At 53.8% G+C, this 17,778-nt stretch overlaps 1 protein-coding gene across 3 annotated transcripts in view; it reads left to right on the top strand.

The window, feature by feature from the left end:
- The window catches only part of PTPRN2 (protein tyrosine phosphatase receptor type N2), a 600,191-nt gene that overhangs the window by 563,310 nt on the left and 19,103 nt on the right, over positions 1 to 17,778 (top strand). For all 3 annotated transcript variants that reach the window (XM_043464002.1, XM_043464001.1, XM_043463999.1), the window contains exons 18-20: positions 8,829 to 8,948; positions 9,981 to 10,147; positions 14,741 to 14,794. In XM_043464002.1, the coding sequence (XP_043319937.1) occupies positions 8,829 to 8,948; positions 9,981 to 10,147; positions 14,741 to 14,794 (341 nt within the window). The remainder of the gene's footprint in view (positions 1 to 8,828; positions 8,949 to 9,980; positions 10,148 to 14,740; positions 14,795 to 17,778) is intronic.

Here is a 17,778-nt window from a genome sequence, read left to right as displayed (position 1 = left end):
CAGGCCTGACCCTGTGATCAGACCTGACCCCGTGATCAGACCCCACCCCCATGATCAGGCCTGACCCTGTGATCAGACTTGACCCCATGATCAGACCCGACCCCCAAGATCAGACCCCACCCCCATGATCAGGCCTGACCCTGTGATCAGACTTGACCCTGTGATCAGACCTGACCCCTGAGATCAGACCCCACCCCCATGATCAGTTCTGACCCTGTGATCAGACCTGACCCCGTGATCAGACCCAACCCCTGAGATCAGACCCCACCCCCATGATCAGGCCTGACCCCGTGATCAGACTTGACCCCGTGATCAGACCCCACCGTGTGGCCCACAGAACTTCTTGCCGCCCCGCAGGCTGTGAAGTGAGGGGGCGGTGAGTGGGCAGGCGTGTCTCTGTAAAGAGGAGAGAGAGGCCATCGGTGGTGGGGACATTGTGTTCAGGGCCAGCCCCCTGCTGTGAGGACCTCAAGGTGCCTCCTCTCCAGGCACAGAGGGTGTGTACCACACCCTCAAGGTGTGCATGTGTGTGCACGTGTGCAAGGCTAGAGCCAGGCTAGGTCGGGCTTCACCCACCCACCCACCCTCCTTCTCAGGAGGCCGTGGTTTCCGCACGGGGCGGGGGGCAGGTCTGTCACCTGCCAGGGGCCAGGCTCACACGTGAGCACCGGGCAGCTCGGGGGCACGGGGACAGCTTTCTCAGAGAACAGCAGGGCTGTGAGCAGGGAAGACGAGTCCTGGGCGCAGGCTGCTGGTGCTGAGCCACCCGGTCAGGCTTTACCCACCTACCTCGAGCTGCTCCGGCCCCCAGTCCACCAGCCCCCTCGCCACCGTCCAAGGAGCCCTCTGTGCACGGGCAGGGGCTGTCTGCTGTCCCCCCTGTATTTTCAGACCAAGCAGAAGTGCAGGCAGCGCAGTCAGCTGGTTCAGCGTGTGAGCACTGTCTGCGGACATGGCCCCTGCAGTCGGCCGAGCAGTACCTGAGCTCAGCCCGGGGCCTCTCTGGGGCCGGGACTGGTGGCCGGCCCTGCTCAATGGGAGCTGAGGGGCAGGGAAGACACTCTAGAATTTCCAGCCTTGCGCTCTCTGCCTGACAGACTTTTTGGTAACTTTCAGATGATGCATCAGAGGCTGGGGAGCTGGGCCTTGACCCCCAGGTCGAGGCGCTGAAGGCAGCTGGAATTCAGCTGATGCCCAATTAGTACGGACACTTATTATTAACATTTTACCAAGAAAAAAGCCTACATTGCTTTCTATTTCCCACTTTCTGAAAGTATATTCTGCTATGAAGTCTTCACTGGGGCAATGTACTTTCTTTTCCGAGCAGTGGGGTTTGGTTTAACTAAAGAAATTTAGCTCCTCAGCACCCATCAGTCACCACTCTTAGGATGGACAAGGAGAGACCCAAGTAGAGGGCTGTAGGAGGTCCAAGGAACCTAAGGGTTTTCCTCCAGGAACTTACGATGAGAACGGCAGTGATGAGCTCCACGATTGAGTGGTGCACCCAGGCGGTGGTGGGTCCAGTAGACGGGGAGCCTGAAGGCGGCAGCCCCTGCCCCCACCTCTGGCAGTTCAGCTAAGGGCGACCCCTTTTATAGCTAGTACCACCAAGGCCCAAGGAGCCGAGCCTGGAGCAGCCAGAGGTGACCCTTGCAGACACCCAGCACCCCCCAGTCTGAAGAACGCCCGGTCAAGTCATACCCACTGGCTCAGAGGCCACGTCACATCAGGGCTCGCGGTTTCTGGAGGTCCTAAGAGGCAGACCACAGAGTAGGAGGAGGTCCTCAGTCCCTGTCCCCCCGTGATGCCCACAGTCACCTCCACTGTTCATCCTGCACAAGCCCTGGGCAGCGAGTGACGGGAGAGGAGGGCTTGCAGAGGTACCGGTTCTGGAATGTTAAGAGGCTGTGGATGGAACAGTGTACTCAGGGGCCCTGTTAACTTACACACTGATTGTTTCTAGAGCATGTTATCTGATTGGATGTCCAGTTGCTCAGTCGTGTCCGACTCTTTGCAACCCCGTGGACTACAGCACAACAGGCCTCCCTGTCCTTCACCAACTCCCAGAGTTTGTTCAAACTCATGTCCATTGAGTCAGTGATGCCATCCAACCATCTCATCCTCTGTCATCCCCTTCTCCTCCTGCCTTCAATCTTTCCCAGCGTCAGGGTCTTTTCCAATGAGTCAGCTCTTCACATCAGGTGACCAAAGTATTGGAGCTTCAGCTTTAACCTCAGTCCTTCCAATGAATATTCAGGACTGATCTCCTTTAGGATGGACTGGTTGGATCTCCTTGTAGTCCAAGGGACTCTCAAGAGTCTTCTCCAACACCACAGTTTGAAAGCATCCATTCTTTGAGTCCCAACCTTCTTTATGGTCCAGGTCTCTCATCCATACACAAAAACCATAGCTTTGACTATACAGACTTTTGTCAGCAAAGTAATATCTCTGCCTTTTAATATGCTGTTTAGGTTTGTTATAGGTTTTCTTCCAAGGAGCAAGCATCTTTTAATTTCATGGCTGCAGTCACCATCTGCAGTGATTTTGGAGCCCAAGAACAGAAAATCTGTCACTGTTTCCATTGTTTCCCCATCTATTTGCCATGAAGTGATGGTACCGGATGCCATGATCTTTGTTTTCTGAATGTTGAGCTTTAAGTCAAATTTTTCACTCTCCTCTTTCACTTTCATTGAGAGGCTCTTTAGTTCTTCACTTTCTGCCATAAGGGTGATGTCATCTGTGTATCCAAGGTTATTGATATTTCTCCCAGCTATCTTGATTCCAGCTTGTGCTTCATCCAGCCCGGCATTTCAAATGATGTGCTCTGCATATAAGTTAAATAAGCATCTAATTAAATTAAAGGAATACAGGAATTGGGGACAGTGAGTTTCCTAAGAAAACCTGATCTTTTGTTTCTGTGAGTTCAGAAGCATTTTAACCACAGGCCTTTGATTTCCCAGGACATTTTTCTTCAAACATTTATTCTGATTGGATTTTCTGCACATGAATTCACAAATCTTTACAGATAAAAGGAAACTTTTGTCAGATCATCTTACGTCAAGGTGGGATTTGGGACGTGCCCCGTGTGTGGTCGGGCGTGGCGAGTGTGATACCCGGATATGCGCGTGTCCACCACCAGGCACATGGGTCAGGGCTCAGGCTCGGGCGAGAAACAGAGCCTGGGTTTCCTTCTTAACTGATTTTTATGGCCCTCAGCCGAAAACACCCTGCTCTCGTGTGTGATACCGGTTCCCTCGTCTGCCTTTCCTTTCTTCTTTCTTTCATCGTTTTTTCATTCATTCTTTGACTTTTTCTTCTTTTTTCTCCTCCTTCTTCTCTTGGGTCACAAGTGGGTCTGATGCATCTACGTCAGGTCCTGGTTTTGAAACGATGACAGCCTGAGGGGCGCTTTTACCTAAAGAAGTCGACGTGTGTGTTAAATGTGAAACGTGAACACAGCCCAGGGGCTGTAAGTGCTTCTAAGTGACAACACGCCGCGGCTCAGGTGCCTTCCCACACAGTCAAGTACCTGACAGAAATACCTCCGCGGCAGCTGCACGTCGTTCGGATGAACAGGCAGCTTGGTTTGCGTGTGGCCTCGCTGTGGAAGTGCCTGAATGGCACACACGAGCCACCTCGCCTCTGCTCAAAGGGAAGCAGGCCGTTCTGTCTTTGCAAAAGGACGCTTGCTGGATTCCAGTGAACGGGCAAGTGTTTCTGTGTAGATGGCTCTCCTTCCTGCCTGGGCACAAACACTGCTGGTGGGAAAATACCCAGAGGGGCCTACTACAGTTTGTCAGCATCGGGGCTGACTTGAGCTCAGGTCAGATTCTTTTTTGAGATTCATTTGCTTATCTGTTTCTGGATGCTCCAGGTCTTCGTTGCCTCACTCAGGCTTTCTCTGGTTCAGACGAGCAAGGACTCCTCTAGTTCTGGTGCACGGGCTCGTCACCGTGGAGACCTCCCTTGTCGCAGAGCACAGGCTCACTAACTGTAGTGCCCGAGCTTACTGGCTCCATGGTATGTGGGAGCCTCTGGACCAGGGGTTGAACCCTCATCCCCTGGATTGGCAGGCCGACTGTTAACCACTGGACCTCCAAGGAAGCCCTGGGTCCAATCTTATTATCTGCAAGACTCCTTCCTCCCTGCTCAGCCCTTCCTGGGGGTCAGGATTAAGTATTGGCTTTGCTCCCGTTACTTCGGGGTTTTATCTGCGAAGGAGGCCCATGCTGACGGCTTTGTTTACAGAGAAACAAACCAGGTGGGTTTGTGTTGAGTCCTGCATCAAGACATAATGATTTCATCACCTTCATTCACATTTAGCCAGATCACCACCCACCTCACTCACAGCTTGACTCAGGGCCAGTGACTATGTGGCCGAAACAGACTAGGGGGTGGGGAGACCTCAGGGCGCGCTCCTGAGGACCGCCCTCTAGACAGGGCAGAAACGGGGCTGGGGGCTGCTCTGCAGAAGGTGCTCAGACACTGCTGTTTGCTCTTCTTTCATCGACTTCAGAGTGCGTGGTTCCAGCTGATTGACATAAAATGTGTTCTCACACCTCTTTGTCAGCATCCTCACTGCCAGGCCTAAGCTGATCTCTCCTCTACCTATGAAAAGGAATTGGCAGCGGAAATGAATCCTGCATCAGGCAAGGAGGGGCGCGCTCGGCCTGCTCTGGAGAAAAGCTGTCTCCAGTTCACTTAGCGACCGCTGCAGCGGACATGCAACAGCACATGGGTTTTCAAGAGGCACGTGTCTCTGCACTGAACAGCTCCTGGGAGGACTTCTGCCAGGCGAGCCTTTGATAGCGTTTTCTTTGAGTTCTGTTTTCAGAGAGGCAGTCAAATGGTCTCTTTTTAAAATAGGTATTGTTTTCAACTAAGCATCAACTATAATAAAGCCTGGCGCCAGATGCCTTGGAGGTAGAGCTGGCAGCCAGACGGTCTGCCGTCTTCAAGGAGCTGACAGTCTGGTGGAAGAAAGCCGTGCCCACACAGACGAGAGCAGAACAAGATGGAGTGGGGCTTCACAGCAGATGCGGGGAAGGAGAGGGGACGCGCCCCCCGGAGGGACCAGAGCACCTTACCGAGCAGGCGGCCTGGACTTGACCTGTCCACGTGGACCATCTGCCTCTAATCAGGCCTCAGTGCGCTCCGAAGGAGTTTTTTCACTGAACACTTAGTACTCAAGAAAGACTTCGGGTGAAGAGAATCTACAGTTTCCTTCCATCCGGTTTAATTCGATGAATAAAAGAAGCCTCGAACGGACATGTCCCAACTCCTGTGGATGATTCGGGGGCTGGCACAGAGGCTGGGCCTTGGTGAGTGTGTTCGTTTCCTGCGCTGCCGTAACAGATTTGCACAAACGGGGCAGCCGAAAGCTGCAGAAGCGTGCTCCCTCTCAGTTCCAGAGGCCGAGTCCAGCCCTGCTGCTGGCAGGGCCACTCCCCTGCCCCCAAAGCACCAAGATGAGGCTCCTTCCTGCTCGCAGGGTCCCCATGTTACGGCAGCATCTCCGCAGCAACGTCCTTGCGTTCACCTGGCATCTCCCTTCTTTGTGTTCAATTAGGCCTCACCCTGATGCATCGGAACCTCGTCTTGTCTCGGCGACATCTGCAGAAACCCTCTTTGCAAATCAGGCGGCAGTCATCAGTGGCAGGGGTTAAGATGTCAGCATGTCATTTCAGGGACAAAGTCCAGCCCATAGCCCAGAGCAGCATGGTGTTTCTCTTTTAACCAGCAGTTGGTAAACTTGCTGTTACTGTTTAGTCGCTCAGTCGTGTCTGACTCTGTGACCCCATGGACTGTGGCTCACCAGGCCCCTCTGTCCATGGGAGTCTCCAGGCAAGAATCCTGGAGTGGGTCACCATTTCCTCCTTCAGGGGGCCTTCCCAACCCAGGAATTGAACCCACCGGTCCTGCGTCTCCTGCGGTGCCGGCAGACTCTTTACCACTGATCCACCTGGGAAACTTACTCGTTTGGCTCAAACAGGCACCAAAGTATGTATTCCGCGTCACTCGAGCCCACGGTCTGAATTGCTGCATGTTAGCCTTTCCACTCGCCCAGGTCTGATGACCGTGAACAGACCCCCATGCTCAGCTGTGTCCGCTGTGTTGTCCTCACGTGTCCCTTCTCTGGGTGGCCTCTGAGTGCCACAGAGGGGCTGGGGCTGTAGGTTGTCGCTGGCATGCTTTATGACGGCCCAGGACCCCTGAGGTTAAAAATCTGCCTGCAAGTGCAGGAGACCTAAGAGCTGTGGGTTCAATCCCTGGGTCAGGAAGATCCCCCGGAGGAGGGCATGGCAACCCACTCCAGTATTCTTGCCTGGAGAATCCCATGGATAGAGGAGCCTGGTGGGCTACAGCCCCTGGAGTTGCACAGAGTCGGACACGACCGAGCATCTGAGCGCAGCCCAGGACCCCTGAGCCGCAGCCCCGACTCCCACGACACACCCACCGGTGAAGCAGTGACTGTCGCCACCAGGGCCCCGTCACTCCCCGCCACCATGTGCCAGGTAATGGCGTGCGTTCAGGGTGGCCTTGCACGGTTGGTGCTCTGCATCTGAAGACACATCGGGAGAAGGGGGCGTTTCTGGTTGCTCTCCAAGCGCAGCACCGGGACCTGTCCTTGGGATCCCCGCCCGAGATCATGTTCCGTCCGACCCAGGACCAGCAGCGCCTGCCTCCTGTTGGGGAGAAGGAGCCCACTTTCTGCCAGTGAAAGATGTTCCGGCCCGACACTCTCCCCCGCCGCGGCCTGTGGTGTCCTGACCTGTGTTAGGTGCCCGGTAAACACGCCGCGTGCTCCGGGACACGACGCTGCTCTCTGAGCCCCAACCAAACGGGAAGTGTAGAAGGTGCCGTTTCTGGTATCAACCATCCACTCTTGGGCTCAGCAGAGCCGCCGCTGCAGGGGACCACAGCAGGATCAGGGAGGACTCCAGGCTGCTGTCTGCGTCCTTGGAGAGAGCGCCGGAGGTATCTCAAAGACTGGGCAGAGAAGTGGTGCCCTTCTTGTGCCAGGCACGACCCTGTGAAACTCAGCCAGGAAAGAGTGCGCTCTCCCGTTCAGAAACAGACCCGACTTGACCGGGACTTTCACCAGACCCTGTATTCCCTCCAAAACCCACCGTGGATTCCCTGGTGTGCCCTTGAGTCCAGCCCTGCGAGCAGGGCACCGCGGTGGGAGGTGGGCAGGGAGTGGGTGCCCAAGCGGGTGAGACAGCTTCAATTTAGTCAGCCCCTCTCTGCTTCCACACGGTGACCTAAAAAGAAGTATTATCCCCTGGGGTGCTTTTGGAGTTGTTGGTCTAAATTGTTTCATTTGGATTCACTCTCAACCACACCTTCAGAGAGCCCCGAGGGTCCCCGGGCGGAAGGAACCTCGGTGGGGAGGGCTTCCGGATGCCACACTCGGGGGTACAGCAGAGCCTCGGTGATTAGTTTATGGCCCGGATCATTGTATTTTTATTACACTCATAAAACCTGTGTTTCTCCTCATTTTCCTAATGGCTTCAATGAGCTTCTGTACCTTCTCCAGGCACATTAAACCACGGCGTGCGAGAAGGACCAATTAGGGCCAGCCTGGGAGCCAGCAAAGCTTAGAGCAGGGCGCCCGCCTTGAATTGTTGCGTTTGCACTGAAGAAGAGGGAAGCGTGTGGGCTTGAGTGTAATTCATATTTGTGTGGGCTTTTTTGTAAACATTGCAGCAAGTCCCATTAAATTCCACCACAAATGATACACCATGAGGGGCCTTAAGAATATTAGCTGTTTCTATCACAGGGTGGGGGGTGAACCAGTATTAAAAGAGAAAATACCGTGCACACATTTGATTTTCAGAATATAATTTAAAGGGGAACTTAGTAACAAGAACATGAAGAGAAAGCATTTTCTATCTGAGTTATGAGGATTTTATAAACTACAAGATCTTAATCAGATTGTTAAATCTACGTTTTAAAGAAACGGAAGCTGTGATACAAACTTCACATGTAGATGCAGTTGTTTGTAAAGACTTCTGAGGCGTTAACATAACCCAGTGCAGGGAATGCAGAGACATCGTCAGTGTATTTACCGTGCCAGCGAGTGTCCAGACCACTCAGCGGTCCCTTAGAATCAGTGAGTTGAGCGACTGGGCTCCAAGTCCACGGCCGCCGGCTGTGACACGTGTCTGAAGAGGAGTTGAGTCCTAGGGCCTTTGTGTCTTTGCCGGGTCTGGGGTTCAAATGTGGGTCCATTTGCTTGCGTGTCCCAGAGCGGGTTTAGGGGCTGCGGTTGATGACTGTCCGTTCAGGGTGCCCTCTCCTGTGGGCAGAGCCGCTGTGTTTTGGTAGAAGTGGGCACTCACTCTCTGTAATGCACATGGGGAGGAGCCTTCCAGAGTCGGCTTCGGGTGGGATGGCAGCTCCACAAGGAGACTGCTTCTCTGGTCCCACAATGGTGACGAGCCCTGGAACACAAACGTGCCCGTGATTTCCGCCCATGTCCCTCGGAACAGCGGCGTGTCCGAGCTGGCAGGCTGCCCACCTGGGGCCAAGCACCCGACGCCTGGTCACCTGTTTGTGGCGCGTCAGAGACCAGCAGTGAGGAGCTGTGGCTGAGCAGAGCAGAGAACCCAGTGGGTGTCAAGGCGTGGAATGGGTTTACTGGATTCTGTTTGTAATGTCTCCTGCAACATGCAGACTGTGGGCCCGAGTTCTCAGCTGCAAAGGCAGAGCTCACCGCCTAAGGAACCAGTTTCCTGGGGACGGAGCCCACGTGAGCCGTGTGCCTGGGGCGCTAACTCCGCACGTCGCGGGGCTCAGCGCCTCACCCGCCTCTCGGTCCGCAGATGGTGTGGGAGAGCGGCTGCGTGGTCATCGTCATGCTGACCCCCCTCTCGGAGAACGGCGTCCGGCAGTGCTACCACTACTGGCCCGACGAGGGCTCCAACCTCTACCACATCTACGAGGTACTTCCAGGGCGCCCGCCAGGCCGTGGGCAGGGGGCCCTGGCAGCTGCGGGCGGAGGGCCCGTCCTGGGCAGACACTGGGCCGCTGTCCCTGCAAGCCCCCAGGAGGTTTGCCCAGCCCTGCGGTCAGCAGGCCCTCCAGACAGCTGTGCCACAGGAACTCTGCCAGAAATGGTGTGGTTTCCATTTTTAAATTCTATGAATCCAAATTTGGACAGAAAGCACCTAAGAAAGGACCTCACTGGGTGGTCTGTTTTCAGGAAGAAGCCCCCGTTGACCTTAATTCTTCAGGGCCCACCTGCACCCGGCTCCCGCTGCTTTCCGGGCTCTGTGTCCGTAGCACCCACTCAGCCTTTTGATTCCGGGGTCCCCTACTGGCAAGCTCATTTCCTTGGCTGGACTTTTGCCCACATCAAGAAGGAAGTAAATAACCTTGGGCAGTTAAACCAATACCAGAGTGTACCCTTTGACTTTATTTCCCATTAAAATTCATCAGAACACCAGAGTCCCTCAGGAGGGCTCACCTCAGATGCCTGTATGTTCCCCTCTAAGCTGGTCATGGTTTTGGGGTCCCTGCCCTGGGCTTCCAGCGCTCAGGGCCTGGCAGCATCTATACGAACCTTTCAGTTTCATCTTTCTGCAGCTGGGTGGGGCCTCTCTTTTGAAATACCAGTGAGAATAGAACCCCGTTTGAGTTTTTGTCCAAAAGTATAATTTTTTTTCTGGTGATTTTTCTTGGAGGTTTATATGGCTTAGAAAAGACAGAAACAGGACTCGTTTGGATTGTGACACATTTTTTCCAATAATTTGACTATTTTGCCCCTGAGTGACATGTGAAAAAGAAAGCACAAAGTGACCTTTTATGTAAACTGTGTTGAACTTGGAAAGCTGGACAGGCCACCTGCCTGCCACGCACAGTCGGCCCTCAGGGTGCCCAGCCCTCTCTCCACAAAGTGGCTCCATGTTCCAGGAGCCGGGCCCCCAGCCGACGCTCTCTCTGCCCCGCCCCGCCCTGTCCACTCCCCCCGCCAGGTACATCTGGTCTCTGAGCACATCTGGTGCGAGGATTTCCTCGTGAGGAGCTTCTACCTGAAGAACCTGCAGACCAACGAGACGCGCACGGTGACACAGTTCCACTTCCTGAGCTGGTATGACCAGGGCGTGCCTTCCTCCACCAGGTCCCTCCTGGACTTCCGCAGGTAAGACCCACGGCCGGCCAGCGGGGTAACGCACTCCGGTTGCCATCAGAGAGAAGGGACATCTGGGTCCAAGGGGCTGTTTACTGTAGACATGCCGTCTGTCTTATACTTGTACATCACAGGTATACCCGTGTTAGCTACAGTGGAAAGGCGGGAGATTGTGGTAACTCACATGTTGGTTGTAAGACGTCTTTAGCTTTAGAGGTGTTGGACGTGAGGGGGGCTGGGTATCTTAGAATTGTGGAAATGTGGTCATGGTTATCAATAAGATTCTTCACGTGGGGGAGAACTCCTGGGGTTCGTATTTCACGGGTATGGATGAATACAGCCCAGAGTTTTGGCTACTCAGCTGGTTAGAGATGGTGGTGAGAATGAGGCCCAGATGACTAGCTAATGGGTGACCTTGGAAAAACGCCTGGCTTGGGGTCACACATAACCCTCTATCTGTGGTACAGCTTCGAAACTGACCGTTTTAAACATCTAGAAAGAAAATGAAGGTGTTGAGGGCTACCCAGAACCATACTCTCCACTCCCGGGAACCTCCCTTACATGTAACTGATTGGAAGTCCAGTAAATCTTCAAAACAAGGAATTGGAGAGTCAAGACAAAACAGGCTTTAACCCACTTGAATTGCACATGATCAGAAACCGACTTGTGTCTGAACAGTTCACAGACACGTAACTCCTGGGAAGTCAGAATGGCAAGCGTTGTTGTCATAAAGGCGGGGTTTCGAGCATAAAGCTGGGTTTCTTGAATTTGGGGTCCAGATTCTGAAGGTTATTTTGATACTACTTCTTTTCCTTTTAGTCCACTTTGGAAAAGCAAATCCGGGTTTGTTTTCTTTTTTTACTGGATAATCCTTTGTATCAAATAGCACGTGAAACAGCTCCAGGAGAGACACTTGCTTGGCGTCACACCCGTCACCCTCACTCTGTCCCCAGAGAGGCCGGGGGCACAGACACACCCTGACGTGCCCCCCGCCCCCACCCATCCCAACTGCCTGGTCATTTTTTACATTTTCTTGATACAAATTTATTTCTAAAAACCTTGCTTAGGGCCTGTTTCCTGATAGAATCTTCAACAAGCAGTCATCACTGGCAGAACGGGTGCAGCTGCCCGACGGCCATCCCCACGCTCCGGCCGGCGTTCTTGCTCATGTGCACACAGGCGTGTTTCTAGCTCCACATCCGTGTATGGAATCAGACAATCCATAACCCACCCTCTGTGTGTGCAGTCCGTCAGGAAGACAGATCCAATTCCCCCTCTTCCCTCTCTCCAGAGTCCCAGGAGACAGGGCCCAAGGAGGTTTCGGGAAATGAGATGCGCACGGCCCGCGGGCCCATCTCGCTGGAGAAGGCCATCCCGCCCTCAGCGACGGTCGGGGCTGCTCATGCGGCCCCGGGCCTTGGTCCCGTCACATCCTCAGGGCGCATGGTGCTCAGACACGGCCGGTCACTGCTCTGTGACTCCGTCGGGCAGAGGAAACGGCTGGGAAGACGCTGGTCACTGCAGGGCAGCGGGCCGCGCGGCCCCCTCTGAACAATAGACCCAGCTCCTTCCCTCTCTGGCCCAGCGCGTTCGTCAGAGACCGAGATGTGTAATTAAATATTTCTGGCGCCCAGAGGGAGCACATTTACACTTCTAAGAGAAACTGCTAAGCTAAGAGATAATTAGCCTCACATGCGAGGGCTTGCTCTGGAGGAACTCTGTCTCTGTCTCTGTCTCTCTCTCGTGGCCGTGTGCAGTGACATACACTAACGCCGCTCTCTGTAAAAACGGACAACCCTTACTTTGCCAGCTAATTAGCGGTGGCCAGTGTCATTTTTGTGATGTTGCAGCTAGTAATATGAGCCCAGTTGCATAGTCACAAAAGTGATCATTGGAAACTGTGACTGTACTGCAGGGACAGTGTGGGAAGCCCCCTTTCTGAGCCTCTCACGACCTCTGACCTTTGCTTGCTGTTGGTTGCATGGCGGTTGGTTTGTATCACTAACCGTTCTCTCTCGGCGAATTCCTCCTGTTGCAGTATGCGCGGTAGCGACTTTTCTCAATGTTTGGCCTCTTGCTGACTGACGATTTGTTCCAGTAAAGTAAACCAGACAGCCGTGCGTTGCTCCTCTCCATGAATAACCCGCGTCTCTGTCTCGGGTCGACCAGATGGACGCTGTGTGGACTCTGTGCTGCTTCTGCTTTGCCCCTTGCGATGCTCTGTGTGGTAACAACACAAGTGCCGGTTCTCTGTGATAAACTTCTGCACCGCAGCAGCACCCCGGACCTCACTGCCCGCCTCCTCTGTTGCTCACGGCTGTCAACAAGTAGGGTTAGCACAGGGCGGGGCTGGCGTGGATGTCAAGCCCTGCAGCGAGACCTCCCTGGGCACCCCCCCCCCCAGGCAGCTGGTCACAACACGCATGCAAGAATAACACTTTAAACAGGTCCCACAGGAGAGACCGGCACGGGGAAGTCCATGCAGGCAGGAACCCCCTTCTCAGTGACATTTCTTAGCCAGGGAGGTGATGCTCACTGCGTTCTGCCAAAGGGCAGCCTGACCAGCCGTACAGGGGGCTCCGCTGGGGCTCCGCTGGTCTGCCGATCCCTTACAGTGTCCTTGGCCGGACCCACACAGTTTGGAGAACACCCTCTGGTTGTTACATTTATTTCTTTTTCAATGGACCCGTTTGTGCTTGGTCCCATCAGAAAAAAAAATGAGCAAAACTGGGTGACTGACCAAAAGTTGGCTTTAGCCTTTAGAAACATGGGCAGGACCTTCAGGCAGGAAATAGAACTGGAGGGGCCAAGCCGAGGTGGTCCACACATTAAAGGTGCAGAGACGGAGAAGTGTCCAGCATGACTTGCCCTCTGAAGGCGCCGGGCCTGTAGCAGCAAGCCGCCCCAGCTCCCGGCTCTGCACACACACACACACAGTGCGTGCATCATGCCTGGACACACGCCTGTGCACACACACACACACACACGACCTGTATGGGCCTGGCGGGCTCCCCGCCACTCACACTTGAGGCACGTCCTCAGGGTCTGGCATCTGTTTTGTCAGAGCTGAAGCTCCCGTTGCCTTGACAACCTGAGTCGGGAAAGGGAGGTTTAGAAGGAGGAGCGGGCGGGTCTATTTTCCAATCTTTTTCATCCTCAGAAGGCAGAGCACTTTCCAGGGACCCCACGCCCCTGCATCCTCAGCTCTGAGCCATCCGCATTCCCTCTGCCCCAAGCCTTGGCCCAGCTGCCAGCCCGAGCGGTGATGACACGGCCTCGGGGAGCAGCCTATGGGCCCAGGTCCTCATCCCCAGCGGGAGGGCTGGGCCCAGGCGTGGCCACCCCGGGCCCGTCTTAGCGGGACTGCACGGCTAGGCCCACCGCCCTCGTGCTGGTCAGGAGGGTGGAGTCTCCCTTAGAGGCACCTGTTCTGTTCGGTCCACAGTGGAAGTGGGAGCTCAGCCCGGCTCCAATATCTGGGCATTAGCGTCATTGTACATGATGCTGGAATACCCCTCAGCTCCTCCGTCAGACTCCACCCTGGGCTTCCTCCCAGCCCCACACCCTCTCAGGCTTTCCTGGCAAAAGGACCTGCTGATTGAATGTCCACGTTCAGCTATCTCCGCGCTGAGTGGGCAAGCCTTAGCAGAGAAACGTGACATTTTCCCATTTCCGGCATGAAGTAAGAGGTTTTTCTCCACTGTCATCCTTTTCAAAATTTTATTTTCCGCCTTAAATTGTGTAGATTCACCACTCACAGCCCATCTTACACACCCACTCACACACTTTTCCTTCCAATTAACCAAAACTCTGTGTTTGCTTTTCTTCATTTAGGAAGATTTTCCTGAGAACTTGGATGTACTTTGTAAACATGTTTACTTCTTTCATTGAATTACAAAAAATTTCGAGCTTACACAGTGAATTTTAAACCATGCTCTGTTTTGATTTAGGAGTTGGGTACAAAATCCTAATCTATGCTTCTTGTTAATTTTCGTAAACTCTGATCTAAAGTCTGCACAACAGAGTTGTTTTACATAAAATCAGGTTTATAAAAATGGAAAAATTTGTCTTGGACATAGTTGAGGTTTCTCCAAAATTTACATGTGCTTACAAAACTGACAGATCAAGAAATGTCTTTAAGATGCTGTTTTGAGATGTCACAGTAATAATACATTCTAGTATGATGTCTAGACTGTAAGAAATTCAGAGTGTAAAGTGCAAAACTCAAAAATTTCAGTGAGGAGTCTAGACATGCCACAACAAAAGTCAAATTAACTAGAGCAACAGGAGGAAAGGGCAGGGGGGACCGGAGGGGTGGCCCAAGCCAATGGACCGGCTGACCCGAGGCCAGAGTTCATGCTTATTAAGGGATAAAGCAAACTGCACAAATGTAAGAATTGTTTTCAAAGCTCTGTCTAATAATGTAATATTGGAAAGAAAAATAAACCTTGGAAAATGTGTGTGTAATTTTGATTTTCTTTGTCAAAACAGGCCATTACAGAACAATGTCCACGAGACGGTCTGTTTGCTTTGGCTGCGGGCTGTTTGGTGACTGCTACGGAGCCTAGCACACAGTCATAACTTCTGTGTCTCTCTTTATTTCAGAAAAGTAAACAAGTGCTACAGGGGCCGTTCTTGTCCAATAATTGTCCACTGCAGGCAAGTACAACTTCACCCTGGATTAACACGTGTCCGCTGCCTCAAAAGTAAACACTGTTAAATATAGGAGCTCAGCTTCCTAGTTGCTTAATAACATATCTAACTGGTGCTTCTTAAGGAAACAGAGGATAATAGCTTATTTTGTGTTAAACCTCCTGGGGCCGCTATGCGAGCACCTTGAAATGGTGTGTGTGTTGTGTGGTTGGGTCTCAGCCCAACACCCTTTGCAGACATGTGGAACTGTGCCAAGCACTCGGGGCTACTGGTGGACGGGACAGAACCCGGAATCAGAGGAGTGGCCTTTGGGTGAAGGTTCAGTGGCTCATGTCCTTGAGAAGGTTACACCCAGCGTGGAAGAGAGATCCCCTGGAAGAGAGCTCCCTCCAAGGGTGGGCTCCACACCCGCGTGCATCAGTGACGAAGTGTGCTCTGTCTTCCAGAACGTATCACAGACTGTTCCCTCTGTCTGGGATAAAGAAGAACTAGGTCTCCAAAGACCAAACACCAAGTCTGCCCATTCCGTCAAGAGTGTGTGCGTGTGTGTGTGCGTGCACTAGGCTGGGTGTGTTCTAAGTGTGTGTGTCTGGGTGTGCATGTGTCTGGGGGTGTGTCTGTGTATGTACCTGCGTGAGTGTATGTGAGTGTGTGTCTGCATGCGTGTGTGCATGCACAAGTCTGCATGTGTTCTGTGTGTGCCTGAGTGTGTCTGTGAGTGCATGCACCCAAGTGTGTGTGTCTGTGTATGCATCTGCGTGAGTGTGCATGTGAGTGCACGCACCCATGCATGCAATGTGTGTCTGCATGTGTCTGGGTGTGCATTTCTGAGTGTGTGCACCCATCTGAGTGTGTGTCTCAGTGTGTGTGTGCATCTGCATGTGTGCGAGAATGTCTGAGTGTGTATGTAAGTGCATACACACACCTGAGTGTGCATCTGTGTGTGTATATGAGTGTGTGTGTGTCTGAGTGTGTGTGTCTGAGTGTGTGAGTGCATGCACCTGTCTGTGTGCATGTGTGTGAGACTGCATGTGTCTGAGTGTGTGTGTGAGTGTGTGGGTGTGTGTGTGAGTGTGTATGTGAGTGTGTGTGAGTGTGTGTCTGAGTGTGTGTGAGTGTGTGTATGTGTCTGAGTGTGTGAGTGTGTGTGTCTGTGTGTGTGTGAGTCTGAGTGTGTGTGTCTGAGTGTGTGAGTGTGTGTGTTCTGAGTGTGTATGTGAGTGTGTGTATGTGTCTGAGTGTGTGTGTCTGAGTGTGTATGTGATGTGTGGGTGTCTGAGTGTGTCTGAGTGTGTGTGTGAGTGTGTGTGTGTCTGTGTGTCTGAGTGTGTGTGTTTGAGTGTGTGTGTCTGAGTGTGTATGTGAGTGCACGCACCCATGCATGCAGTGTGTGTCTGCATGTGTCTGGGTGTGCATTTCTGAGTGTGTGCACCCATCTGAGCGTGTGTCTCAGTGTGTGTGTGCATCTGCATGTGTACGAGAGTGTGTCTGAGTATGTATGTAAGTGCAAACACACACCTGAGTGTGCATCTGTGTGGGTGTGTATGTGAGTGTGTGTGTGTGTGTTCTGAGTGTGTGTGTCTGAGTGTGTATGTGAGTGTGTGTGTGTCTGAGTGTGTATGTGAGTGTGTGTGTGTGTCTGAGTGTGTGTGTCTGAGTGGGTGTGTGAGTGCATGCACCTGTCTGTGTGCATGTGTGTGAGACTACATGTGTCTGAACATGAGTGTCATGTGTGTACATTTGCATCGGTGTGTGTGTCGTGTGTGTCCCTGAGGGAGGAGGAGTACAGAGTATGGTTTGGGTCCCCGGGAAGTGGACCAGAACACCCTTGACCCACCCGAGGAGCAGCTCCAGTCGGCATTGGTTCCAAGGCAGGTCTGGGAGGAGCCTTCGGGGGCTGGCACGTCACTGGAGCCCCAGTGACCTCAGCGTGGCTGTGTCCCCACCCCACTGTGCTATGCAGGGTGGTTCTCTTTCCACCTGAGGCTTTTTCTGCTCTTTGAGAAATACGTTGACACCAAAACCAGTGACTCTTTGCTGTGAAAGGACAACCAACAGACTTCCGGGTTAGCAGCCAGCCGGCAGGTCTGAGACAGAGCAGACACAGTGGCCCTGCAGGTCCCCGGGGCCTGACACAGAGACACTTCCCTCCCAAGTCAGCGGGTTCTGCCAGGAGCGAGCGTGTCGGCGCCTCCGCCCGCTGCAGGCGCCGGTGGGCTGAGGACAGTCTGCTGGACCGACAGCCCGCTCAGGGCACCGCGCGAGGGAGCAGAGACACCGGGCCGCCCCCCAAAAGGCCACCTTCCTTTCCCCTTGCCGCCTGCTGCTGAGCCACGACTTGGAACACTCTCAAACCCTCGTCCCGAGGAGGACTTTCCACTGGGGCCGAGGGAGGCTGCAAGGAGGCTGCAGGAGGAGATGCGGGTGGACGGGGCGGAGGACCGGCCTCCACGGGGTGGGCCTGCCGAGGCCTGCACCCAGCCTTCCTCCCCTGCAGCCAGCCCCCTGCAGACTGAATACAAGTGCCATCAGCTCTGACACTGTCAGCCAGTTCTTTATTTCCTTTTTCCCTGACAAAATTTGCTGAATCTTTGACCAAAGAGGGGAGAAAAAGGGAAGAAAGGAACAAATCAACACAGGCACAATAGCTAATCCGAACTGCATTTAGCACAGGCCGAAAGAAAGCTTCGCCTCCTCCTCCTCTCCCTCTTCCTCCCCTCCCCCTCCTCGTCCTCCCCCTCCCCCACCTTCCTCCTCCCCTTCCTCCCCTCCCCCTCCTCCCTCCCCCTCACCTCCCTCCTCCTCCTCCCCCTCCTCCCTCCCCTCCCACTCACCTTCCTCTGGCCCCCTCCCTCCTCTTCCCCCTCCCCCTCCCTTTCCTCCCTCCCCTCTCTTCTCCCCCCCTCCCTCCCCCTCACCTTCCTCCCGCCCCCTCCCGCCTCTTCCTCCCCCCTTTCCTCCCTCCCCCTCCCCCTTCTCCCCTCCCCTCC

This window comes from Cervus canadensis, chromosome 3, assembly GCF_019320065.1.
Source record: "Cervus canadensis isolate Bull #8, Minnesota chromosome 3, ASM1932006v1, whole genome shotgun sequence".
NCBI classification, from domain to species: domain Eukaryota; kingdom Metazoa; phylum Chordata; class Mammalia; order Artiodactyla; family Cervidae; genus Cervus; species Cervus canadensis.
Note: the sequence above shows the minus strand (reverse complement) of the source record. Positions and strands in the feature narration are given on the sequence as shown.